At 37.1% G+C, this 26,667-nt stretch overlaps 1 protein-coding gene across 8 annotated transcripts in view; it reads left to right on the top strand.

Annotated features, from left to right (window-relative positions):
* The window catches only part of col16a1 (collagen, type XVI, alpha 1), a 105,686-nt gene that overhangs the window by 67,444 nt on the left and 11,575 nt on the right, over positions 1-26,667 (top strand). For 3 of the 8 annotated variants that reach the window (XM_038271929.1, XM_038271928.1, XM_038271931.1), the window contains 15 exons: positions 2,414-2,470; positions 2,745-2,789; positions 2,903-2,974; positions 6,419-6,472; positions 19,868-19,918; positions 20,976-21,095; positions 21,326-21,367; positions 21,833-21,904; positions 21,991-22,035; positions 22,674-22,718; positions 25,693-25,746; positions 25,829-25,882; positions 26,004-26,057; positions 26,146-26,190; positions 26,283-26,336. In XM_038271929.1, the coding sequence (XP_038127857.1) occupies positions 2,414-2,470; positions 2,745-2,789; positions 2,903-2,974; positions 6,419-6,472; positions 19,868-19,918; positions 20,976-21,095; positions 21,326-21,367; positions 21,833-21,904; positions 21,991-22,035; positions 22,674-22,718; positions 25,693-25,746; positions 25,829-25,882; positions 26,004-26,057; positions 26,146-26,190; positions 26,283-26,336 (864 nt within the window). The remainder of the gene's footprint in view (positions 1-2,413; positions 2,471-2,744; positions 2,790-2,902; positions 2,975-6,418; positions 6,473-19,867; positions 19,919-20,975; positions 21,096-21,325; positions 21,368-21,832; positions 21,905-21,990; positions 22,036-22,673; positions 22,719-25,692; positions 25,747-25,828; positions 25,883-26,003; positions 26,058-26,145; positions 26,191-26,282; positions 26,337-26,667) is intronic. The other 5 variants (XM_038271930.1, XM_038271932.1, XM_038271934.1 and 2 more) reach the window with 5 other exon arrangements.

Below are 26,667 nucleotides of genomic sequence, written 5' to 3'. Positions count from 1 at the left end.
CAATGTGATTCAGCTGTGCTACTGATTAGGGTGAACAATTTAGCCAAAAATCTAAATTGTGATCGTGATTTTATTTTAATTTTCCTTTGCACTAACCCAAAGCTTATTCACCCCAGACCTTTGGTTTTTGAAAGCTTGCTTGATCATAGTCCAAGACTACAAAACTTTATTGTATCCATTGAGTGAAAAAGTGTCTTCTTGCATGCATGGATCTGTGTGCAAACTGGAGCCAATGATGTGCCACTTCCTAGTTAAAAAGAACTAGCTCAAATTCTTTGCTTAAGTTTTCAAAAATGAACTAAGTTCACAAACCTATAAATGAACCAGTTAAAGTTCATTTGGTAAATCAAGCCACAATCCTACACAATAGAACCTCATATTTAAATTTGAATGTGTGGTCCAAATACATAGAGAGGAGTGGAAAGTATTTGATGCAGTTAAGCTGTAATGTATGTGCAGCCTTTATTTAGCCAAATTACACAGAACTTCAGAAACATACAGGTTCTGCTGAAAAGATCAGTATGAAAAATTCTTTTTCACGTTTCTCATTCAGTTGCAGATATTTCCCAGGATAGCTCTGATAATATAACTCGATGTGTCGCTTTAAATTTTCAGAGGACATAGCTGACTTATGGACTTGTTAAGTCCCAGTGGGCACAGTTTACACAAAAATGTGAGATTTTCCTGTCCCAGTATTTGTTTGTTAGTTCATAAAACTCGCTCTGCAAGACTGGCATCAGAAATACCAGTAGATGAGTCTGAATCATGCAGAATAGTACTAGCAGTAGACACACTGACATGTCATGTTTGCCATTATAAGTGCAGTAAAATCTGATGTAATCCAATAGAGAGTGTCATTATCAATTGAAAGCGAACGTGGGCTCTGTGCTGCTCATTCTTTTCAGAGTGAATGTCGCTCTCGTTTACTTGCATTATTTCAAAACGTATCCGTTCATTTCACCATTCACAAAAAATATGAACATATTTATTGAACGCATTCATGGACAACACTGGCTGTGACTTCTTCTACCTTTTTTTGACAACAAACCCATTGCAAGTGTTTAATCAGTACCTAAAGGGCTGGAGAAATTGAGTGTGTTTCTCTTGTTAATCATAGTGTGATTAAATATCAGGGCCTCTCTGATTTGAAAATTGCGTTTTGTTAAATTGTGATTATATTGCAAGCACAATTCATTTCAAAACCCTAATACTGATCCATAGCCTTAAGATAATCGAAACTCTTTGGATATGACATAAGCTCCAGTATGACACTTTCTATGCATTTTTTATAAAAATATGTAGATTTTCATCCTCAGCTAGGCCAGATGGCAAGGACATGTGAAGATATTCCCTGGCATAAGCAGCTGCACTTAAAGGCATCATACATAACATATCTTTTTATGATTCAGCTAAATGTTTTAAATTACTTGGAGGCACTCGCATAATGATTTTAGAACAATTACCTTTTTATATAATAGAGTTAAGGGCTCATCAGTTTTGGGAAAAAAAGTATAAGTTAATTTCTAAACAAACTGACTCCATTCACATATTGTACCCCTATGTAAATAATTGACCCTTTATCCCAATAGACATAATATGTAAAAACAGTATTTTCATAATCAACGGCCATCGTTAATAGACACGCAAAATATTCTCGAATGCTGAAATCCATTGTAGGATAAATAATATGACAATGATATAGATAGCTAAATTGGAAAACAATTCCAATATTTACCATGTTTGTTTGCTTTTTTTCTATCAATTAAAGTGATGGTTAAATTTCAGAGCCTCATAACAAAAATTGTCACAAAACTTACAAACACTAAGGTGATCTTATATTGTGTAACTTTGAAGCTAAACTAGGGAGGATTTTAGAAATTTTAGAGATGGGAGATGTGGAGTCAACAAGTCATCTCTTTACCATGTGATCAATCTGCACAATTCAATTCATTGTGCAGATTTGACTCACCTATTTCAGTGACTTCACGTCCCCCACCGCTGTTTGAAATACATTGTTTTTAAAAGCAAAAGAGATAATTGTGATCTCATTAAACCACAGGTATTTGGTAACTATTGGGTGATGGTGCACCTGGGATAGGCCAAAGCCCCTCACAGGGTAGTGGAAAAACACGCAGGCATGCACATGTTTATAGAAAAACAGGAATCTTGGAGCATCCAAAAAAAAAAAAAAAAAAAAAAAATTATGTAGAAACAAAACATTTAGTTGGATCAGCTCTAATCTTAACACTCTTTCAGTTTTAGTGTCCAACGAAAAACTACAATAGACTTTAGAGAACCTGGAGATAGAATACTGTAGATACATAGATAGGAAAATGTTGTGCAGGGACTTCTTGAAAATGCAGAAATAACTTTATTTGAAGCTTTTTGGTCATTTTATGTAATAATTTTCCAGGGGGAACCAGGAGACTGTAACTGCATCTCATCTGTGTCTACAAGTGTGGGTGGACCTGTGAGTATATGTTTTTAAACACATATGTACTGATTTTTAAAAAAGAACCCTAAAAAGATAAACTAAAGAGAAAGTTCTATACATTATAAGGGCATAGAAAATAGATGACAGAAAACTGATTCTTAACTGTATCTTATAAGGATATGGGTATGGGTTGAAAAAATGCTTTGTTATTACTTTGTGTCTTACTGTGGTTTGGCATTTGTTGACATTTATTTTTAACATCATAAGTTTCACCTTTGCTGCTCTGATTTTGCCTATTCTTGCCTTGAAGGGAGCTCCGGGAACCGTATCAAATGTATGGCAGCCTGGGCCTCAGGTTGGATCTGTCACCAGTAGAAAAAAACTGCTTTGTCTGAGATATTTGACTCCCAACATCTCCTTTTTATGCTTTTATCTTGGTACTATTTGTCGTCTGTTTGTATTTTTTAGGGCCCACCGGGACCTCCTGGCCCTCCTGGCCCTCCTGGACCTCAGGGAGTAACTGGCCTTCAAGGACCTCAGGTAAAATAGAGGGACTGTTGGGTGGTGATTAGGATGTTTCTTATAGTTCAATTCAGGAGTTGCTCTATTTATCTGAATTGAACTATGATTATTGTTCTGATGGAAACTTGTCAAACAATTTCACATTTTCTACATTTCTTTATTTTAGACTCAATAAATTGGTTGTTTTTTTTTGCAAAATGCACAAAGTTGTCCCCAACTGAACATCTGCAAGAGCAATACTCTTATATGCTTATTGACATCTGCTTTATATATATATTTTTTTTTGTTTTTCTTTTAGCCCTAAACACCACGGACCTCTTTTTTTTTTATAAGGGTTTGCTGTATGTCTTCTTTTTTTTTCTTCCGCTCATTTAGATTTGCAGTGCTCAACTACTGTATTACCAATAGCATAAAATAGCATACAGTACCTTGCGTTCGGCCCTCTTGAACTTTTCACCTTTTGCTACATTTCAGGCTTCAAACATAAACATATAACATTTTTCTTTTTTTGTGAATAATCAACAAGCACTGGGACACAATCATGAAGCAGAACATTTTTATTTATTTTTTTAACAAATTGAACAAAAAAATCTGAACTGAACAGTAGGGTGTGCAAGATGAATTGGCTTGTTTACTCTCAGGGCAGGAAACTCTCCAGAAGTTCAGGGAGGATCTCTGAATGATCCAGTGTTGACCAAAATGACTGATGATGATAAGTAGTATCCACCTATGTGTAATCAGTCTCCATATAAATGCACCTGCTCTGTGATAGTCTCTGAGAACTGTTTAAAGCGTTGCAAGCATCATGAAGAACAAGGAACACACCAGGCAAGTCTGAGATACTGTTGTGGAGAAGCTTAAAGCCAGATTTGGATTTAAAAAGTTTAAACATCCCAAGGAGTACTGTGCAAGTGATAACATTGAAATGGAAGGAGTATAAGACCGTCCCTCTACACAAATAAGAAGAGTCAACAGAGTAATCGTCCTAAATGTGATGCCTCTTGGACAAACTTCAGAGATCTACAGCTGATGTGGAAGACTCTGTCCATAGAACCGCAATCAGTTGTCTACTGCACAAATCTGGCCTTTATGGAACAAAGCCATTTCTTATAGCCTAGTAAACTAGCCCCACCCGCCAGCGGCCTAAATAATTTTTGCCTAGTGGGTCTAGCCTCAATCAATGCTCCAGGCCCTATATCTGGTGGGCCAATCACAACGAAGAGATGTGTTTTGAATTTTTGGATGCAAAGCCGGCAGGGTTTTGACGGTGTGACGACAAAGCTGCTAAACACAATAGCATGCACAGCAGCAGCTTTCAATTGAGCGTTCCATTGAAAGTTAAAAGTTCTCTTTCTGTTTCTGTTTACCAATAAAAGCACATTTTAAGATAATTTGAGGTGAGAATATTATACTTTAAAACGTCACTACATGGTCCATTTACCATTTACTTAATTAAAAAAACTATTTCCAAAGTTGAGAGGACCGGGGCAACCAGCGGAGCTTTGAAGTTAACAGCAGCCAGGGCTAACCACAGCCCATCTGCAGCAGCCCTCTCTCTGCATAGTCGTGTGTGAAGGACTGCTCGCTCTGATGGCTTTTTGACTCAGCTTTGGAATCAGCTTTGGAAGGATTAGACTTGGGGTTTTCGTTGAAACGTGAGCAGAAAGAAGCTCTACGTTCATTGATTTTTTGAAAAAGGACGTATTCGCCGTTTTACCGACAGGCTGTGTGTTTAGAGATCTGCAACTGAGACTGAGATGCATCTTCCAACAAGACAATGATCCAAAACATTAAGCAACATCTACAATGGAATAGTTCACAAACATATCCAGGTGTTAGAATGGCCAAGTCAAAGTCCAGACCTGAATGCAATCAAGAATCTGTGGAAAGAACAGAAAACACACAAACGCTCTCCGTCCAACCTCACTGCTCCCCCCCACGAGCTGTTTTGCTGGAAGAATGGGCAAAAATTTTAGTCACACGATGTACAAAACTGGTAGGGACATCCCCCAAGCCACTTGCAGCTGTATTCACAACAAAAAGGGTGGGTTCAAAGTATTAACTCAAAGGGGCTGAATCATTTGCATTTTTTTTTATCTTTTTATTTGTTAAAAAAGTTTATTAACCAATAAATGTCATTCCACTTTATGATTGTGTCCCACTTGTTGATTCTTCACAAAATAAATACAAATTTCTATTTTTTTAAGCCTGAAATATGGTTAAGGTCAAAAGTTCAAGGGGCTGAACATTTTCACAAGGCAGTTTACACCTTAGTTCCACTTTTAAAAACAAGGAAAGGATAACTTGAGTAAATATAGAAACATAATTTTATATATGATTCCACATTGAGTTTTTAATGTATTGTTCAAAAAATCCTGGCAGGCTGACCACTTTTTGGATGGTATGCCCCTATGTTGTAAATATTAATGCTATGGTGTATAGAAATGGGGATATTGTATTTGAATGGAATTTTCCATGTCAATAAATCCTATCATCATAAAGAATGTCTTCTTCTCAAGTTAAAGTACAAAAAAGCAAAAGCAGATAGAAAAGTAGAGAATATATTTTTTCACTGAGCATCAATGTGCAACCCTAAGGAGACAAATGTTTGTTATCTCCATTTTGCACATTGAACAAACAGAGAAGCAAATTGACTCCAAACAGAATAAATATAAAAACATCTATTTTAGCTAGAAGCTTTACTTTATCTATTTTCTATCATGAGTAAAAATTTAAAAAGCCTACATTGGCTTTGTTATCGTGCAGTACAGTGTGTAGAATGTTTTTCAAAGTGAGTCTAATATAAAGAAATTTTGGAAAATCTGAAAGGCTTTGAGAACTTTCCAGCATCTCAGCTTGGGCCTTTGGGTACATAGTATAAATATGGCTTTTAAATGCTTTGCTTCTTTAGGTGGTCCATGATATGCATGTAGGATATGGAGTGACCATAAACAAAAAGTATGTGTGCAAAAGCTTGAACATAACCAGGTTAAAAAAAGCAAACCAAGTTAATGAACACACTAACCCATCTGGTGCTTTCAGCTTTAACACAAAGAGGAAGCATCTAAGCAAGCTTTCATAATGTCTGTGGAGACATGAACAGTTATTTGAAGGTCTGGAAAAAAAAATGATAAGGATTAAAAAATTGTCTAATGCTTGTTTTTGCTTTAAATAAATTTTTCAATTTTGATTTTAATTGAACAGACCTTCAAATAAAGTGAAAATGCTGCAAGAGTCAAAGGTGTAAATAGAGGTAGCAGTTCAAGGGAATTAATTGAAAAGCCATGTCATTCGTTTTGGCATGAGATTTCTTTGGTATCTTTAATAAAGATATGGCAGGATGAGGGACTGGTTATTTTGCTTGACCCTGCCCCTTTGACTCTGCCTTAACCACTGGTGGAGATGGGAGTGGCCAACCCTTAATTGGAAACAAACTAGTTCAACATCAGTTCCTTCTTTCAGGGTATCCCTGGAAACGACGGGATACCAGGAAATCCGGGTTTGCCTGGGAAGAGAGTAAGTAATGTTAGTGAAAAAGGATGAGAGGTGGCTCTATAGAGTTGATGTGTTGGGCCTTATGTAACAGTTTGTGAAAACGCATCAGTTGGTCAAGTTTTTTTTTCTGAAATTAAAGTCACCCAAGTCTTCCATGATGACTTTTGTAAGTTTTAAATGCTCTCCTCTAGTTATAAGAGCATGTTCATTGGGTATAGTTATGTTATTTAATAAAAAAACTATATATATAGCGATTTTCCTTAAACACAGGTTGGGACTGAACAGTGTTGGCAGTGGCAGAATTCATCCTGCCTAGATGACCATTCCTTATCTGCCACAGCAACCTGTATTATCACATCAAAGACAACAAAACACCTCCGGCCACATAATCATAAGACTTCACCAAAATAGAAAAGACTTAAAGCAGAATAGCTAATAGCTAAAGGATAAAACAAATTTAATGTTCTTAGTTAATAATAATAATAATAATAAATCCAATTTGTACCGCACTTTTCATTAACAAAAATCTCAAAGTGCTATACAGTGCAAATAAAATCAAAGATAAAAATCACATATATATATATATATATATATATATATATATATATATATATATATATATATGTATATAAAACATAAAAGATAACAACATGAAAAGCTTGAGGAAATGGAATGGAACAAAAGATGGACTGGAAACTTAACTAATATTAAAAGGTTAGTGGAGCAGATATTAGAACTTAAAGCTGCTACTGTATGACTTCTTGGTCCTTTGTTATGTAAAACAGATTTTAGGCAGAAGACCTTAGATGGGCCATTGATAAGCAGGCTTATTGATTCAGGAGATATTTACAGTTATTTACACTAGAAAGTTTCTCTTTTCGCTTGAAGCGTTTCTAATGCTTCTGTGGATAATTCAGCAACTCTCTCTGCTTTCAATTTCTCTTAATATTCTTCTGACAAAACCCTTCTCTTTTAAATAACAGTTGCATTGCTGTTAATTTAAAAAAGCATTTTCTAGAACCTGCTTAACATTGAAACACACACTCATAGCTGCAGAGGGGAGGGTTTGGTGTAGTGCCATCTGCAGCACCTTTGAAGGCTCTGAGGAAGCTTAAAGACTAGCAGTATTGTTACCAGTGGAGCAAAAATTGGTTATGCAGCATATGTGGTGCATAGGGGCGCTGAGCTAGAAGGAGTACCAAAGCGGTTGTCAGACAATCATGTCTATTCAGCCATTTCTGCTTGATACAGCTGTTTTTTGCATCTGATGTCATCAATAACAGAAGCAAATCACTAAATATGTATCTGCTCCTTCACCTGCAAACCATCCAGTATATCCTTCTTTTAGAAATGTAAGGGCTATTAGCAAAACAGGCCTTCAATACAAATCAAAACTTTAAATACGAAGAGGTAAAGGTGTAAAGACATCTTAAAACTTATATATATTTTTTTATTTCTTCTAACATTTAAAGTTGATTAGATATATTAAGTAACACATGTCAGTCAAAAGGGGCGTTGCAAATATTACCTAAGGCTACCAGTGGTAAATTGACATATTACTGTTACGTTGCCAGTGGAGACTGGGGACCTTCTTTCAAGAGGAAAAGCATCAGATTTTCCCCAATTAGTTAGAAACATATTATTTCAAGCTGAGAGTATTTTCTATTCAAGCTTTTCCTTTGTTTTAGTATTGTGAGTTTTTCTGATTGAACTCAAACCTTCATGGTTTAAAGGTCCAGGAGCATTTGCGAGTTGCAAAATCTGATTTTAAATTAAGATGCAAATTGTGAAAGAGGAACTCTCTAAATTTTTCAATAATCAATACAAATGTGAGATTAATGTTTAAAAATGTGGTTTGTCTGATTCAACCCATCTTTGACTAACAGTCAAATATGAAAACTGTTGCATTGTCTCAGGTCTCCAGTAGTGATGAGTATTAGAAAAAGATCATAAAATGAAAATTAGGTGTGTGTGGTTATTTTTGTTTAACAAGAATAAGAATTGTTTAATAAGATTCTAAAAATGATATAAATATAACTATATATTTATGGTTAATAAGAAAATAAAAATGGATATTACTGAGCTAACAGGCTTTAATTGCCTACACTCAGCTATAACACTACAGTACAGTTATTGTACGATAATGGTGATCGGATGCAGCGTCGTGTAAGCAAAGCAACTGATAACCAATAAGGATAACATTTTAAATATATTCTTTTACCTTTTATCTGTTTGGCAGCTCAGTTTTTCAAAAACTCTGACTCTCTATTAAATGTCATCAGCTGTGAGGATGGAAAGAAAGAAAGGAAGAAAAGAAAGCATCAGAATCCACAGGGGAAGGGCTGGTATAAAATTAGCTGAAAGTTTATGAACAGCTCAAGTACTGATTTATTTATTTTCTTTATTATTTATAAAGAAAATGGTGCATTTGCAAGAACTGCACTTTTATCCCTATTAATAACTATTGATTAACAGTGTGACCTAACAGAGGAGACTGCAGGCATTGGGTGAGGGAGACAGATATGAGATTGTTGATGGCATCTGCTCTAGAGGAGACCAGTGATGGCATCATGTAGGAATAAATAAACTAGTGAGGTCAGAATAACCGAGATAACAGCCAGAATGGTTCAAATTTCTCCTGACCACCTGTTCACTGTGTCCTTTTGGGAAAATATGTCAAGCAGACAGTAAGTCAATCACCACAGAGGAGAATGTAGAACAGAGAGGTGCAGATTAACAGAGAGAGGAACAGAGAATTAATGTGTCCAGAAAGTCTTTTAAAAAAGTCATGTATTTTATTAGGTCAATGAATAAATATGATTTGTAACCATAAACATTAATAATTGTTTTGTGGGGATGTAATATTTCTCCATTCCCCTTAAAAGTTTGTAGTTGTGCCCCTCATTGTTACAAATTGATCTAAAACATAATCCTGTTCTTTCCTACACTGGTTTCCTGCTCCTTTTGCATTCCTTGGGTGGAAAACTTCACACATATTGACCATTATTGCTAGATTCTGATCATGAGATTTTATATGTCCCCACGTTTTATTAGGGAGATAGTAGAGGAGATTGCAGTGGTTTGTCATGCGACCAGATTGTCGCCAGTTTGAACCATTTCCTGGTTGTATCAGGAAGTTTACCTGGAATAAAAACTTTGCCAAATCTGTGAGTCACTGTGGCAACTCCTAATGTACATAAGGAAAGAGTATAAAGGACACAGACAGGCTCCCTCATCTATAGTTCCACCCCATTGATTGCTATATCCAGGCAGTATACAGGTAGTGCATTCTGCTGGAGAACACGTCTTGTCAGATTTACATCTGCTACTGATAATTTTTTTTTTACATGGTGTGTAACTAACCCTGTAATTGTAATGTTAGACAATAGTTATACCATTTGTTTGGTACAGCTTACATAGAAATATGGATAAAGTTTTAATTATTTTCTAATGCTGTAGTCAATCTGGGGAATGTGATCATGTTTCAAGTTTGCAAAATATCATTAAGGCTTTTTCGTCAGTTTTTATTTCCAATTGAAAAATTATTAAAGTACGCAGTTCATTGCATATTCATTGCATCACTGAAAGCAAAATATCTAAGGGTGTATGTATGGCATTAAGAAATGAGGAGAGTATTTCTTTAGTTTCATTAAAAATAAAACTGTCATTGTGGTTTTTAAAGTAACTATCAAAATTAAATGCTGTTGATAACATTGTTTACTCATGTTAATGGATTTTCAAGTATCAATGCATTAACTTATTAATACAAAAACAACTAAAAGTTATTCCTTACCGTATTCCACATTTTACTACTTTTCTTTCTATTTCTTTTACTTCAAGTTTTCATCTGAGAAATGGCTGGGAAACAATATGATAAAATGCCTTTGAATTCTTGCTCTTAGATTAAATGATGCAAGGTAGAAAAAAAAGACCATCATCATGGAATCTAGCTGAAATTACTACTGTAAAGGTGAATGTAATTAGGCATAGTTAACATTTACTTAACATTATAAAATGTGGTGTAAATTGGAGGATTTCAAAGTATGAGAATCATTTTATAGTGATCCCCAGTCTTCATCTTGAGGACAAGGGGAGAGTTTCCCTTCAGGAGAGAAAAGGGAACCTAGTACAATAGTAAAGATAACGAAAAGTGACATATATTTAAATTCACTAGATATTAACATTTTCAGTAATTAAAATTACACATTAAAATACACTTTGTCCACAATAATAGTAATTTGCAGCCACACATAAAACAGGCATGCAAACGTTCAAGGAAATAACATATGTGTGTCGTGCTCTATCTAACTTAAGAACTTAGTATACACTTGATTACATATGCTAATGCCCTTATTGAAATTTTTCTTTCAAACACCACTCCCATTACCTCCTTTTATACCCTAAGCAAGATTATTATTTTTATTTTCACAGAGCAGCTCTGCACTGAGGAAGCTAACAAACTAATTTTACATCTAAAGAGCACACACATCCAAGATATCTGAAAGTTATCCATTTACAGAGTTTAACAAAAAGAAGGGCGTATAATTACAAAGGTCCTTCCTTTGAAGGAGTCTACTAATGCACAAGGCCTTATTCTAGCAAGAGTAATGGTCAACAGTGTGTGGTATGAAATAGTTGTCCGGGCTAATGGGTTCAGTTTGAACAAAGTCAAATGGAGTTGTAATGACTAATAACAGCCCAGGTTCTATTGACAGACTCTCAGGGGAAAGGGTCTCTATTTTTCTGATCTTGGGTGTGTGAAGAAACAGTTTTTTCTTTTTTGTAGAGATAGTTGAGATGTATGTTTTGAGTGCACAATGCCCATTAATAGCAGAACTGACATCTTCAAGTCCATTTTAGAATGTATCTATCATGTATTTATGTTTGTACATACCTTCAACTGGAAAGGCTATACTGTACTTCCTCAGTATATGAAATTGCTTCTACCATGGCTCCTGGGGATGGGGGGTATTGCGGGCCATGGCTTCATGACTGAATTAACAGAATCTGGCTTCCACTTACTTTTTATTGAAGATATTTCAATAAAAAGCAGAACAAAATAATCTCTTAAAATGTCTAAGATGGATTTGGTTGATTTAATGCAAATTTATATGGTCCACAACTGGACATTCTGTTTGTTAGGAATATAAAAATGACAACGTGTGATAACAGAATGTTTCTGTGACTATTTATTTTATTTTTGTATGGAGCACTCTGTAGTACTAAGGGGAATAAAAAAATGGTTAACAGTTTATTTCCAGGTTATGTGGAATCAGCCCTGATGATCCTAATTGTTAAATGAAGTAGTTACCGGAGAGTTTTTATAGGTTCCAAACTGTCATCCAATTTTTGATAGAACACCATTAGGTTACATTTCTTCAAACCTTTAATATAAGTGATTTTTCAACATTGTTCAAAATTAGAGTTCTCCCTTAAAGGTAGAGGGGAGGATTTTTTTTTTAAAAGAACCACTCTCTAGACTTAAAAAAATGCAGATACACAGCCCTGTACCTGCTCCCGAGAGGGTTACCCTATTAAACATGTGCGAGAGCATGCATGAGCCCATTTTTCCTTGTTTTCCTAGCAGTTACGTGAAATTGATTTCTCCAAATAGCATCTCAAACTTTACCTTTCCAGTAGAAACTTTGCAACTCACGCTTCAGTGGGAAGCCCTACCTGTGCTTTCAGTGTACATGATCACTTGAAAGAATTTCCCAAAAACACTCTGGTCTTGTTTCTCTCTTCTGAGAGCTTTCTATTCTTCTAATACACTTTGTAGACACTTTTTCTCTTACAACCCTCAACACATACAGTAGCAGCCATTCAGAATTGCCTTTCTCAGTCAAACGCCAGCCAAATGGCAGCCCTCTCACTGCATGAAAAGGGAGATTTTCATCCCCCTAAACTCCCACAGATCTCCCTGATTTTCGTCAGTTTCCGACAATTTGCAACCCGCGCTTGTCCACGTTTGTCGTGCCACAAATTGTCGGAAACGGACTCTGACGTATGTGGAGAGCGATCAGCTGTACTAATGGCCCTAATTAGCATATGAATGCAGCAAACCCGCGCGGCTGGCCAGGTCTGGCTTGAATAACCTACTCAGTATTGGCTGAAACCACTAAATCGCTCGTGATTGGCAGCAAAACCACACGTGGCCACGCCAGGCTTTAATTTTCTTACTGATTATTGGACGGTACCACTTCTTTTTAAACAAGTAAAGTCGCTCGTGATTGGTTGGCATATATATATATATATATATATATATATATATATATATATATATATATATATATATATATATATATATTTATGAATATATATTTATTCATTCATATATTTATTCATTCATATGCTGTGCAGTGTTGGGCACGTTACTTTGAAAAAGTAATTAGTTATAGTTACTACTTACTTCTCCCAAAGTAACTGAGTTACTAACCGAGTTACTCCACAATAAAAGTAACTAGTTACTAGTAAAAGTAACTATTGCGTTACTTTTGCGTTTCTCACCCCCGTAACCCTCACCACCCGGCCCCCACCTTCTCGCCGTGTGTTTCAAAGCCAGCTGAATAGAGCGGACGACAAAGACAAGAACCTGCAGAGAGTTTAGCATTTATTGCAACTCAACGTAAATGACATCAGGGGGGAACGCGATGTGAAGTTTTTTAACAGGGCATTCAGATCTGGTGAGTATATGAAATTAATAACTGCGGATGTCTAATTCTGAAATCCTGTGTACTGCAACATCTATCTATCTATCTATCTATCTATCTATCTAGATCTATACTCTGTGTGTGACATAAAATATGGATCTCCATCCCTGCCACAAAGGCCATCAAATAATGTTTAAAATAAAAAATACAGTAGGTTGAGAAGGCAGAGTATCCATCCATCCATCCATCCATCCATCCATCCATCCATCCATCCATCCATCCATCCATCCATCCATCCATCCATCCATCCATCCATCCATCCATCCATCCAGATTTCTCCCTTTCTCCATACAGGCTATCATTTGATCGTTCACGCTCTCCATAGTTCTCCTGTGGCGCGAGCACAGGGCGACTGTTGCGCGCCTTTAGCGAGCATGCGCGTTTCCTGTCGCGTGTGCGGTGAATTGTGCCGCCTGCGCTGTGTGGAGATGCAGGGGAAACCGTATGTGATGGGGAAACGCAGCTCGACGTAACGCCGGTATTTCTATCAGGAAAATGCTGTTTTGCTCCTGGAGTCCTCCTGACTCTCCATCTCTCTGTGTGTGCTGTACGTTAACACCCACCAGCGGAGACACCCGCCTACCCAACTGACAGACGGAATCTCACTATACATCAGCTATTCTCATCCTCCCCTCTCTCATGACAAGGCGCGCACCTCTGGATGACCTAAAATAATCTTTAATATCTCTTAAACAAAAGTAGCACAAACAATATTTTTTTCTGCACAAATCTTCACTAACGTTGCACTAACCATTCAGTCTATTTGCAGAGTTTTTTGACGTGGGTGGGGTGTCAGCTTCACGCAGCTGCGCACGAGTCCTATCATGAAAAAAGGTTCATTGTGCGACCTGAGTAACGCGCAGTAACGGGGTGTCTGCAATGGTAACTGCGTTATAGTTACAGTCAAAGTAATTAGTTAGATTACTCGTTACTAAAACAAGGTAATGTTAATAAGGTTAATAACGCCGTTACTTTCAATGCCGTTAGTCCCATCACTGATGCTGTGTATTTATGTTATCCTACACTACTACACAATTATTAGGCTACCATCAAGGACATGAATGAATTTATACAGGAAATGAACATTTGCCAGGAAGCTGTTCATGCAAAGAAAGAGCTTTATTAAAACACACACAACTATATACACTATATTGCCAAAAGTATTTGCTCACCCATCCAAATTATTGGAATCAGGTGTTCCAATCACTTCCATGGCCACAGGTGTATAAATTCAAGCACCTAGGCATGCAGACTGTTTTTACAAACATTTGTGAAAGAATGGGTCGCTCTCAGGAGCTCAGTGAATTCCAGCGTGGAACTGTGATAGGATGCCACCTGTGCAACAAATCCAGTCGTGAAATTTCCTCGCTCCTAAATATTCCACAGTCAACTGTCAGCTGTATTATAAGAAAATGGAAGTGTTTGGGAACGACAGCAACTCAGCCACGAAGTGGTAGGCCACGTAAACTGACGGAGCGGGGTCAGCGGATGCTGACGCGCATAGTGCGAAGAGGTCGCCAACTTTCTGCAGAGTCAATCACTACAGACCTCCAAACTTCATGTGGCCTTCAGATTAGCTCAAGAACAGTGCGCAGAGAGCTTCATGGAATGGGTTTCCATGGTCGAGCAGCTGCATCCAAGCCATACATCACCAAGTGCAATGCAAAGCGTCGGATGCGGTGGTGTAAAGCACGCCGCCACTGGACTCTAGAGCAGTGGAGACGCGTTCTCTGGAGTGACGAATCGCGCTTCTCCATCTGGCAATCTGATGGACGGGTCTGGGTTTGGCGGTTGCCAGGAGAACGGTACTTGTCTGACTGCATTGTGCCAAGTGTAAAGTTTGGTGGAGGGGGGATTATGGTGTGGGGTTGTTTTTCAGGAGCTGGGCTTGGCCCCTTAGTTCCAGTGAAAGGAACTCTGAATGCTTCAGCATACCAAGACATTTTGGACAATTCCATGCTCCCAACTTTGTGGGAACAGTTTGGAGCTGGCCCCTTCCTCTTCCAACATGACTGTGCACCAGTGCACAAAGCAAGGTCCATAAAGACATGGATGACAGAGTCTGGTGTGGATGAACTTGACTGGCCTGCACAGAGTCCTGACCTCAACCCAATAGAACACCTTTGGGATGAATTAGAGCGGAGACTGAGAGCCAGGCCTTCTCGTCCAACATCAGTGTGCGACCTCACAAATGCGCTTCTGGAAGAATGGTCAAAAATTCCCATAAACACACTCCTAAACCTTGTGGACAGCCTTCCCAGAAGAGTTGAAGCTGTTCTAGCTGCAAAGGGTGGACCGACGTCATATTGAACCCTATGGATTAGGAACGGGATGTCACTTAAGCTCATATGTGAGTCAAGGCAGGTGAGCAAATACTTTTGGCAATATAGTGTACAACGCGTATCCAAACACATGCGTATCTAAAAATTGCAAGTCCGTGAACGGTTCGTTTGCTTCCTCGGGGTTGGAGGTAACTGGCAGCATTCCCTCCGAGGCAGGTCCGATGTGCAGACGCCTACTGTGCGTGGCCCTGTACTTCGGCATCGCTTCTAACCGGGACTGCAGCTTAACACAGAGTTCAGTGAGATCCGGCCTACGAAATGGCGGCGACCGTACAATCCATCCAGAGACACCGCCAACGACGCCATCTTCTTCGTCGGACATGAGGTCGACGGTGGCGGACTTCCAGAGTTCCACTTCCTCATCTGCTAGCACACTCTGCCTCGCTTTTAGCAGCTGGAAAAAAAACAATGAATCAGCGCACTGCGTATGGACACAACACATCTATCAATGCACCTGAAAAATAGTCACCAAATAAAGTCTTACCCTCTTTCTTCTGGCCCGACTCCGAGCAGATTGCTTGGCAGCCTCCGCACGCAGCGTGTATGATGTACGCAGGCTGCGTATATCTGAAGCTCCTGCGTACCGTCTCAAAATACGTCTTACAGGCAGCTGGAAAACAATTAAATGAGAGTGGTATGAATAAAAAATGAAACGCAAGTCACAGTAACAAGGAAGGAGAAAACATTAAAACAAGTCACTTACACACAATGTTGTCTTTATCAACATTGTGCAAATCTGAACTTGCTGATATGGCTCCGAGCAAATAGGAGGTAACCGCCTCATTGTGAGGCGACAGTAGTCTGTGAAAACAAAATGTACAGCTATGATCGGTATCTATCCGTATCCATTTCCTTTTACCGCAGAATGAAAGCATATTCTTTAAATCTTACCCTTGCTCCGGTTCATAGCGCCTGCAATTAGTCTCCGAGTTGTGAAGACGGCGTACTGCTTCCTGTGAATCACAAAAAATACACTTTAATAAAGCTTGTTCTTGCAAGGCTACTATTAGCCGTAGCTTTAGGCTAGGCTGTTATTAGCCGTAGCTTTAGGCTAGGCTGCTATTAGCCGTAGCTTAGGCTAGGCTGCTTTTAGCTTAGCAGGCAGTAATCGAACATATATTTACCGCTAGCATCTCTTCTTTGAGTTCGTCTTGTTCGACTGCAGAGTCGCCATCGCGTCCAAGAGGAGTTTTACCCTGAAATCCCACATACTCTGCTCCAGACCGCCTGCACAAAGCAAAGCATACATCCTCCGCTGTGGCTCCAGACCGCTCCGCTCTGAGTTTCTTGGAGATCGTAGAGAGCATGCGCGAGATGAACCAGGGTTTCCGCGGATCATTAAAAATAATTACAATTCATTCATTTTTTTTTTTTTAATCAAGGCCTTAATTGGCACTAAAATTATTTAAATATGTTTATCGAAGTATTTATAATTCTTTAATAAAAAATGCTTATAAAAACAATTTAGTCAGAAATATTATATCGCTATTAATTTGCGTGGAACTGATCATAAAGCCGTATGTTCGGAAAGGAAGCTCCAGGCGGAGAAAAAGCTAGAGGATATATATATATATATATACTTATATATGTGTGTGTGTGTGTGGGTGTGTGTGTGTGTGTGTTTACATATATACAGGAGTCATGGAACTGTGCTTACAGCTCCTTCATATTTCATGTACACTAATAACTTGTGTACATGGTTCTTGTTGATGGCATTAAAATCATTTCTAATAGCATTAAAATAGCATTAAATTAGAGTCACTCATTCCTGTATGAACCCTGTGAGCGCTTAATTTAATATGACATATTAAAAAATCCCACCATCATCCAGCATATGTTCAGTTTCTGCCCAAATATATATATATATTTTTGTAGATTTTTGTAACGGGGATAAGGATAATTCAAAACTGCTTTTTTTGAATGAACTTGTTCTCTACTCCCAAACTCAGCATCTCTTTTCATTCCTGTAATAAGAAGTTTCTTTTGAATGGATTTGATTAAAGTTTAAGTCCCTCGGTATAAAATAAATATTTTGACGGAGATGAGAAATCTGCTTCCTTGTTGGGGAATAACCAATAATTTGGATCCAATCATTTAAATAAACGGTGTTAGTTTATTTTTTTATATATATAAAAGAATTGTGCTATAATTTCTAGTCACCGATCTGTTGCTGCTATATTTTAATTTGACGAACCGGAATTTGTCGATGTTCTTTTTCCTGTTTGGTGCTATTGCAATTGCGGATCTTGACCTGGCCGGAACTTATGACCACAGTGTACCAATCTTCTGATGGCTACTTCCAACAGGATAATGCGCCATGTTATAAAGTGAATCATCTCAGACTCATTTCTTGAAACTTTTCCACTTAAGTAATTGTGAATTGCGCATATTGACAGACAACATTTTATTTTTTCTCTTAAATGCAATTTTAAAAAAAATAATTACTGCTCTAAATGTATTGCTCTGTCAGCTAAAGATCTGTTTTGGTCTCTATACTTTAATTAAATAAATCAATTCAAGCTAAAATGTAAGAGGCTATACTGAGCCTGATCTCTTTGTATCAGAGATTTTCTTACCTTTTAGAAAAATGTCACTTGGGGTAAAACTCCCCCTGCAACCCTGATTTGCATTTGTATAGCTCACAGCATTTTCATTTACATGTTAAAGCCTCCCCTAGAATTCCATGGGGGGGGGCATGGGGGGAACACTGCCTAAGAAAGTCCACGTCAATTTCTGACAATTTACGGGAGTTTTTGGCGAAGCCTGCAAATTGCCGTAAACTGCCGCTAACCTGAAGTTCCACAACAATCTACAGTGCCGCATATTGACGAAAATCCCACTTTTCATGCAGTGTCTTCCCTGCAACTCAACCGAATCCCCTCCAACTTCCAGCCACTGGGATGACTCCATCCTTCTCCTGGGCGTGCATGTCTGACTCCACCCTTTCACTGAATTACAGGGTCTGACCAGGAGATGATGCTTCTCTTTAGATCTAATGATAGAAAGAATATTTTAGTACAAAGATTGATGTGTAAAAAGAATTGTAGGAGACCAGCCAAGAGCCCATCAAGGAAAGTGGGGAATTTTGAATGGCTACTACTGTACAGTGGGGAAAGTATTTGAATAAGTATAAGTATTTAAACACCCTGCTATTTTCCAAGTTCTCGTGCATAGAAAATTGTCATTGTAGTTGCATGTCCACTGTGAGAGACATAATCTAAAAAAAAAATAAATCCAAAAATTTAATGTCATACTGTCTGTTTTTTTTAACTATTTATTTGTATGATACAGCTATTATAAATAGGTATTTGAACACCTGTCTATCATCTACTGTGGAATTCTGACCCTAAAAGACCCGTTAGTCTGCCTTCAAAATGTCCACCTTAACTCCTGGTTAATCACTTATTTTGATGATCCAGCCAGAAAAGGAACATCCTCCACTATACCTTTCAGTCACAAAAGTTCCTATGATCTCATAAAGACCCATTGTTCTCAGAGTGATTACAACTTTTTTACCCAGTTGCAGCATACATGACATTGAAAGCACCAAGTCTGTCCTGGACAAATCTCTTAGCTAAAATGTTATCATATTTCATTCCTGTTTTCTTTGTCATCACAGGTTGACTTCATCAATTTGCTAGGAAAATGCTTCTTTTATTCAGGTTTTCTGACGTAAATTATTTGTGGCAAATATGCATAGATTAGTCAATTCCTCAAGCAAGTCGCAAACATTACACAGAGTTTAGATAAAGACGTGATGGTTTGCTATTGTATAAATGAGTACGGATGGTATTGGGAAAAATAATTAAATGTCTCTGTTAATTCATGGCAGGAGGGCTGCTGTCAGAGAGGCCTGTTTCCTCTGATGAACACAATGTGCTAATTTTAACTGTGTGCTGTTTTGGCAGGTTGGATGTGAGTAATTTTGATAAACCAGATGGTTGTCAATCAGATTGCAAATGTGGGGAATTGCAGTAAATTTTAAATCTGGAGAGCAAAACATCACTCATAAAAGAGTGTGTATGAGAGAGAAAGACGTGTATGCAGTTCACCTTTAATTAACGTTTGTAGAGAATGAAGAGAAATATGCTTTCTGTGTTACCTTTTTAGTATACTTAATGTGGGTAATTGTTTTATTTGGCTGTTATATTGAAGCCTTGGCAAAAAGAAGCAGACTTCCTACTATCTAAATTATATTACTGATTTGTCAAAACAACAATATTACTGCCATATTAAATAAGTAAAACTTTGAAAGAATACTTTTGTTTTTGTTTATTTCAGTAATGGTTAACTAATTATTTTCTTTAATACTGCTTTATGAAATGAAAAATTGAGTTTAATTGCTATTATGTTCCCACATGTAGTTCTATGGACCACAGGATCTACCTCAAGATTCCACAGCAGGAACTGAAGATGTAAGTAAAAATAAATAAATAAACGTGGCCTGCAAAAGGATAGTCACTTATACTGTATATTTTATCATATACAGACTATGAAAGCAAAAAAATTCTAAACTAGAAATTGTATTTAATCAAATGGTTAATAAATTTACATCTGCAAGTCTGTATCCTCTAGATTCACAATACACTGCATAAATGCACTGTCATATTTTTACACATATATGTGTGCTAACTTTGATGTTTATGACCCATACAGGGTACTTCCTTCTCTGTTCCTCAGACAGTTATCTCACAACTATTAAACTGGCCTAATTTCACATCCCTCTAAACCCTACACAGATGTCACCTTAAATGCATGGACAATTATAGACGGGGGCGGGCAGGATCCAGTGCCCTGGTAGAACTGGTCCAGGCCCCCTATTAAGGTCCCTGTATTTAAGACACAAAAAAAGATAAATTCATGATTAATTAATAAGGATATGCACCGGCACACCAATAAGAATTGATATTTCTTTTTAATTCTTGCAGTTTTATATTGAGGATAATGTAAAAATTTGAGCGTTGCATGTTTAGCTTTAAGCATATTGAGAATTCACAATATGAATTCAATTCTGCTTTATCTGAGGTTTCCATGCAGCAAATGGCTCTTTGGTTTGATTAATATTTTGAAATATGAACTATAGGACTTTGGTCTAGAACTGCCATTTCTTAAATGTGTGCTTTTTTTTCCTATGAGGTTCTCTACTTTAATTCACTATTCCATTTTTATGGGGTAATAAAACTGTGTTTGCTTCTTTAACAAATACCTGATATGGTTTACCCTCCTGACTGTCTTTTGGACTGTTTTCTTCACAACTACTGTATGTAGAACACAAAAGTTAGAAGTTTCAGCTATAACTATTCAAACTATCAGAACTAAATAGTAATGAATCTGTACGTGTGTTTCAACTTTTAAATAAAAGAAGTGATAATAGCTTTCTCACTTATTAAGGACTCCTACAGAATTCTAGCTGTCCATGAGCATCTCTTTGTGTATGTAGAAGTAAACTTTATTTCTATGCGTGCAACACAGGAGGACTGTGTAGAGGGCTGTTCAAAGGGGTTGCCAGGGGTTCCAGGCATGGCTGGTGCCAAGGGTGAAAAAGGAGACCAGGGCAAGCCTGGTACAACAGTCTCGGACAGCTGTGACAAGGTGAGACTTAGTATGAGGGGTTTTCTTTTAGCAATGTTTTCAGCTTCATGGCATCGTTCTCCATACTCGGAATTATATGCAGTGTTTCCAGTCCTAAAGTCACTACTGTGATAAATGCAAAATGACAGTCCATCATTTTGTATTGTGTTCAAGCATGCTTGGCGTGTTGTGATCTACTCTCTGTGTGATTGTAAGGCAGTGCTCTAATAACTTCTCTTGTCTATCCATAGTGTTTGGAGAGACTGCAGAGAACACAAGCGACTGAGGCAACGGTTTGTTTGAAATTTCTGCCATATAAAGGATTCATATTCACCACATGTATGAAAAAAATGCATCCCAAAAGTATGCATTTCTCTCAAACATTTTCATAATTTTATACACAGTTGGAAGCTTATTTGAATTTCAGTCTGATTAAATGATAGACCAACACAAAGTTGTTGACTCTGCTGATTTAGGTTAAGTTCTGAAAGCAAAGGGTTGCACTGTTTTTATTGGTTATATAAAGTATAGGAGGATTTAATAGAAATACACAACAATCTTTTCATATTTCTGTAAACTAATGACCAGATCTTTCCATCTCTAAATTATGGAATAATCTATGTGAATATCTGTCATAAAATATAGTTCAGACCTGCAATGTGATAAAATGTCAAAAAAGTGTAAAGGAGATGAAGACTATGCAAGGCAGTGCTTCTTTGTGTGTGAAATCCGTGCACTGTCATTTCATTTCCCTACAGGGTGATCGATCCTGCATTGGAGCACCTGGAATGCCAGGGATGCCCGGAACACCTGGAATAAAAGGAGACGCTGTAAGTATGCCACTTGTACACATGTCCTCTTCTGGGCAGGTTTTTTTTAAGGTTTTATTGAAATATTTGATTTTCTTCCATATTAGGGTTTACCAGGGGGAAGAGGCCCACCAGGACCACCAGGAATCATGGTAAGGACTTTCTTCATTTGCAGTGAATGTTCATTTAAAACAGAGAGATCTGAACTATTTGTATGCCTTTTGTTCAACAGAAACTTTTCCTTGGAGAATTTCCGCTCATAAATCTTATGTGCCGGATGATGCTTTTATTAATATTCTTACGCGGTTTGACTAACTTAGTATTCTGTGAAATTTATGACAGGAGGAAAAAAGTTAAAACTGAAAAGTTTAGAGTGCTTTGCAGTCATGTATTATTTTTGGCAGAACTTTTGTGAGAGGGGGAAAAAAAGGATTCATTTCTTTGTTATCATCGTTTTAGAACACCACCTCTGGGTTTTTGTCTCAAAGCCCAGATTTGAAGTGACTTGATACAAATGAAGTATTTGCCTGCTGCTTCCTGTGTGGTAATAGAGCCCCCTGCTGGCAAAGAGAAGAAAAAGATCCTTGTCTCGAAACTAATATCCCCTTAAATGTTAATTCACAGAGCACAATCTGGCCCTGTATTGTGTTGCTAAATGCTGAGCGGTTTAAGGGATAAATAGATACCTGCTTTAATTAACGTTTAAAGCTTGTTTTGTTCTGTGTTTATCCTTTAGTTCAGCTTGTCACAGGTGTTTGAAAATGTTGCTGTCATTGCTTTCTGTCCATAGGGACCCCCTGGTTTCCCAGGTCCTCAGGGCCCATCTGGCTTACCTGTAAGTCTTGCTTATCCTTTCACACTTTAATTAGTTCTCTCAGTCCAAGAAAAAGAGAAAAAAAGTCCTTAGAGAAGTACAAATAAAAATATGTGACAGACTTATATTCCTTAAATCATCCTACCTCATTATGTGTTTTCTTTTCATACTGTTTTACTGTTGTTTTTAAGGTTAAAAGGGAAACAAAGAAGCTGTCAATCAAAATATGCATAGAGCAAAGGTGTTCTAAGCTAAGGAATGCAATGAAAGAGGAAAACAAATATAAAAAGTAAACTTCATTTATTTATTTTTTTAGATAAACACTGCTTTATAAAACTCTAAACACTCCATTTACCTACTTTTTTCTTAACACAATTAGATAAGTGCAAAAATCCCTACAATGTCTCCAACAATGCCCATGGCCAAAAGCTTTGTTGACACAAGATTTGTGTTTTTATCTTAAATTTTAAAGGTCCTATGGGTTTTTTGGTGAAAAATGTTGACAACATTGGAAATGTTAACAGGTTGCTCATAAGGTCACTGAAATTATTTCTTAAATAACAGAAAAAAAATCTGATTTTAAAACGCTCTTATATCTTTGACATCTTTAAACTATTGTACTAAAACTGGGTGCTTTTATTGAAATTGCTACTATTGTAAATATAATGAATAGTGATTGGATGTTTTATTGTTTGAATAAAATGATTTTTAATGGTAGCTTTCACCTCTTTCTTTCAAAACAAATGTTTTTTTTGTTTTTTGTTTTCCCCAATCTTCCAAATAATCAGAAAGATGACTCATAATGCCTCTTAATGCCACTCCTCCTCTGTTCATCTTTGTGTTTCTTGCAAAATTTCCACCTCTTCATTAGAGTTATTTGTAAAATGCAACCAACATTTTGTTCCTCTTTGAATTTATATCCCCATTTTATTCTCTCCTGCTTTAATTTTGTTTCCTTCCAAAAAAACGTTTACCACTCTGATATCATTTATGATTGATTATACAGATACAGCTATTACGGTAATAGTAATCATTAAATAATAATAATTTTATTCAAATTTAAATCAATCAGAAGGCATATGATATATTATACATTATGAGACCTAAATAACTAAGAATTATTATAATAATTAATAATAACTAATAATTATTCTCTTAAGTAAAATCCCTAACAATTTGTTAAATTACAAAAAAAACATTCATTGATAATAAAATATTTTGTGGTAAGATGGAAATAAATCATCTTTCATTCTCAGGTATTAAACGTCCTTTTTTTCTTTACACTTTTGCAGTTTAAAGTGGCTAATTACCCAGTACCCTCTAAACGCCTGCTCCCTTATGTGTAGATCAATGCACTCCGCACCTTTTCACAATAGTGAGTGAGCGCCACACTGGTGACTGTTGAGATTTAGTCGTTCACTATTCAGGAGAGATGTTCCTGGACTTTGCTGGACACTGTTTGGCATCATGAAGTTTTCTTTATTGCACCTGAGCTTCTTTAAAATGTCTCGTTGATTTTGAGAACTGTTTCTGTTTTCAAATGGTCCATTGTCAATTGGAGCATTGCTGCCATTTTGGTGTAGAGCAATGATAGCTGCCTGCTTCCAGGAGTGTGATTCAACTGTTTAAAATAGTGTGTAAAAGTCCTGCCTAGAGAGCCTCTCTCTTCAGCCCTTCCTATTTGTGCTGATTTATTGTTTGAAGAGAATGGAAGTGCCAAATGCTGGAACCATGTGATTGCTGAATAAAATCCATTTGCAGTGTAGTCATACTTCAAAGCAGGTATTAAATTCTACCGGATGCTGTTGTGCACAGGGTTATTCTTCTAAAAATGTTAAAATGTAAAACTTCTAAAATATAAGAAAACTGTCTGTATCATTAATATTTTAAATGTTTAAATGTAAATATTTAATGGGCAGACATAACCATACAGCTAATTTACAGCAGTTTCTCCCTTTTCTTTTAAATGAAAATGCCACGAAGTCTAGTTTCATCTCCTGATCTGTCTTTGCTTACAGTCTTTAGGCTGTTGCCAGGCAACAGCTCACACCTCCATGTGCATATCAGTATTTAAACCCAAATGTTGTTCAGAATTCTTTTACTGCACTATGACTGATAACTTTTAATACAGCTTTTCTGCATATGCACATTCTTGTTAAGATTATGGGTTGTTGGTGTGTGTGTGTGTGTGTGTGAGAGAGAGAGAGAGAGAGAGAGAGAGAGAGAGAGAGAGAGAGAGAGAGAGAGAGAGAGAGAGAGAATGTTAAAAAAAATGCTGGGCTGCTGCATTTAAATCTACAAATGAAAATATGAGTTCAAAGTATCAGCAATATTTGAGGATACAGAACGGTTTACTACAGAAAAACAGTTTTATCAGCAGGTATCACTACCCTGCTGCTTCACAGAGTTCAAGAGCAAAAAAAAAAAAAAAAAAAACTTTGCCACTTTTTATTTCCACTACATAGATAGACTCTCAAACTGTTAAAAGGCCTACCCTTAAACCTTAGTCTTTCTGTTGCCTTTTTTTTTTCAACATCAGCTTTCTTTTTGCATCACTTTCACAAGGCAAGACTTACATGTATGCAGTGCTGTTAACACATTATGTTACCTGAGGTGTGATAGGTTTGCACTGATTGAGTTTCATGAGATAATAATTTAGATAGATGTTGAGACTTTCACTGACTTCAGTAGATGACAGTACCTGTACTCTAATATTGTCTAACAATACATTATGGTCTTCTTAAAAGCAACTGGATTAATATTGGAAGAAAAAGCAAAATAGACTACTTTTTTAAACTTTATTATTTTTAGCATAATCTATAATTTTCTGAAACTTCACAACTATAAGCAGATTTATATTGGTGTATCATCCCTTATATGATACATTAAATTGTTTCTGTTTGTAACAAGGGAAATAAAATATAACATTTATAATTTTACAAGTCCCCATAACTCTTCGTTGTTGGTAATCCGTCCCCGCTGCCATCATCCTCAGGGTCAGCATGGTGAGCGAGGATCGTCCGGCCTCCCAGGAATGAAGGGCGAGCAGGTAGATACCTGACATGAAATGATAGCATACAGTAAAAATAATTGGTTTCTCTATTTGATTGATCGTATGATCTTTCCTTCAGGGCCCTCCAGGGACGCCTGGTTATCCTGGAACTATGGGGCCACCGGGGCTGCCTGTAAGTTACCATCTCATTATTAAAGAACTGACAGCATTCTGTCATTTTTTAGAAAGGTCCAAGTGACACAAGGTCCCGCAGTGATTCACTGTTCTTTTTTTGTATGTGTGTATTTTGTCAGGGACTGAAGGGTGATCGTGGAAGCCCAGGAATAGCTGGTCAGAAAGGAGAATCTGTGAGTTTTTGCACCATCACTGTGATGATTATTTACCTTAAGCTCATGTTGGAACATGTTGTCTAAAACATTTCATTTTATTTTGTAGGGTCCTCCTGGTAGCCCTGGATATCAAGGACAGGCTGGCACTCCAGTCAGTTTTTCATCTTAAATAAATCATATGGTTTTTTTGTTTTGTTTAGAGTATTGTTTGATAAAGAGGATGTTACTGTTTAATGTGTGCAGGGCATTAAAGGAGACACAGGACCAGCAGGGCCTATTGGTTCCAAAGGTGACCAGGTATGTCTAATGCAGATACATGCAAATTAGTCTACACACCCGGGAAACACAAAAAAGCACATTCAGATTTTGTGAATCATACATTAAGTTTTTGAAATATACACCTTTTATTCTTAGTACATTAAGATTCCAATGTTCTAAGGTAGCTGTAGAGAGAGCTGAAGCAGTTTTTATACATTTTTAGACTCTGATTTCTGTTTCTTTGGGTATGAATATGACGAAATATGGAGTGTCCTCTATTATTGCTACTCTTGAATAAGTGCATAGCACCAAAGTTAGGCAGCTGTTTGTTTATCCCTGTAAATCAGGAAATGGCTACAGGAAAACTAGT

The sequence above is a fragment of the Cyprinodon tularosa genome, unplaced genomic scaffold (assembly GCF_016077235.1).
Source record: "Cyprinodon tularosa strain WSP-4 unplaced genomic scaffold, ASM1607723v1 ctg810, whole genome shotgun sequence".
Taxonomy (NCBI): domain Eukaryota; kingdom Metazoa; phylum Chordata; class Actinopteri; order Cyprinodontiformes; family Cyprinodontidae; genus Cyprinodon; species Cyprinodon tularosa.
This window is presented reverse-complemented; position numbering and strand designations above follow the sequence as displayed.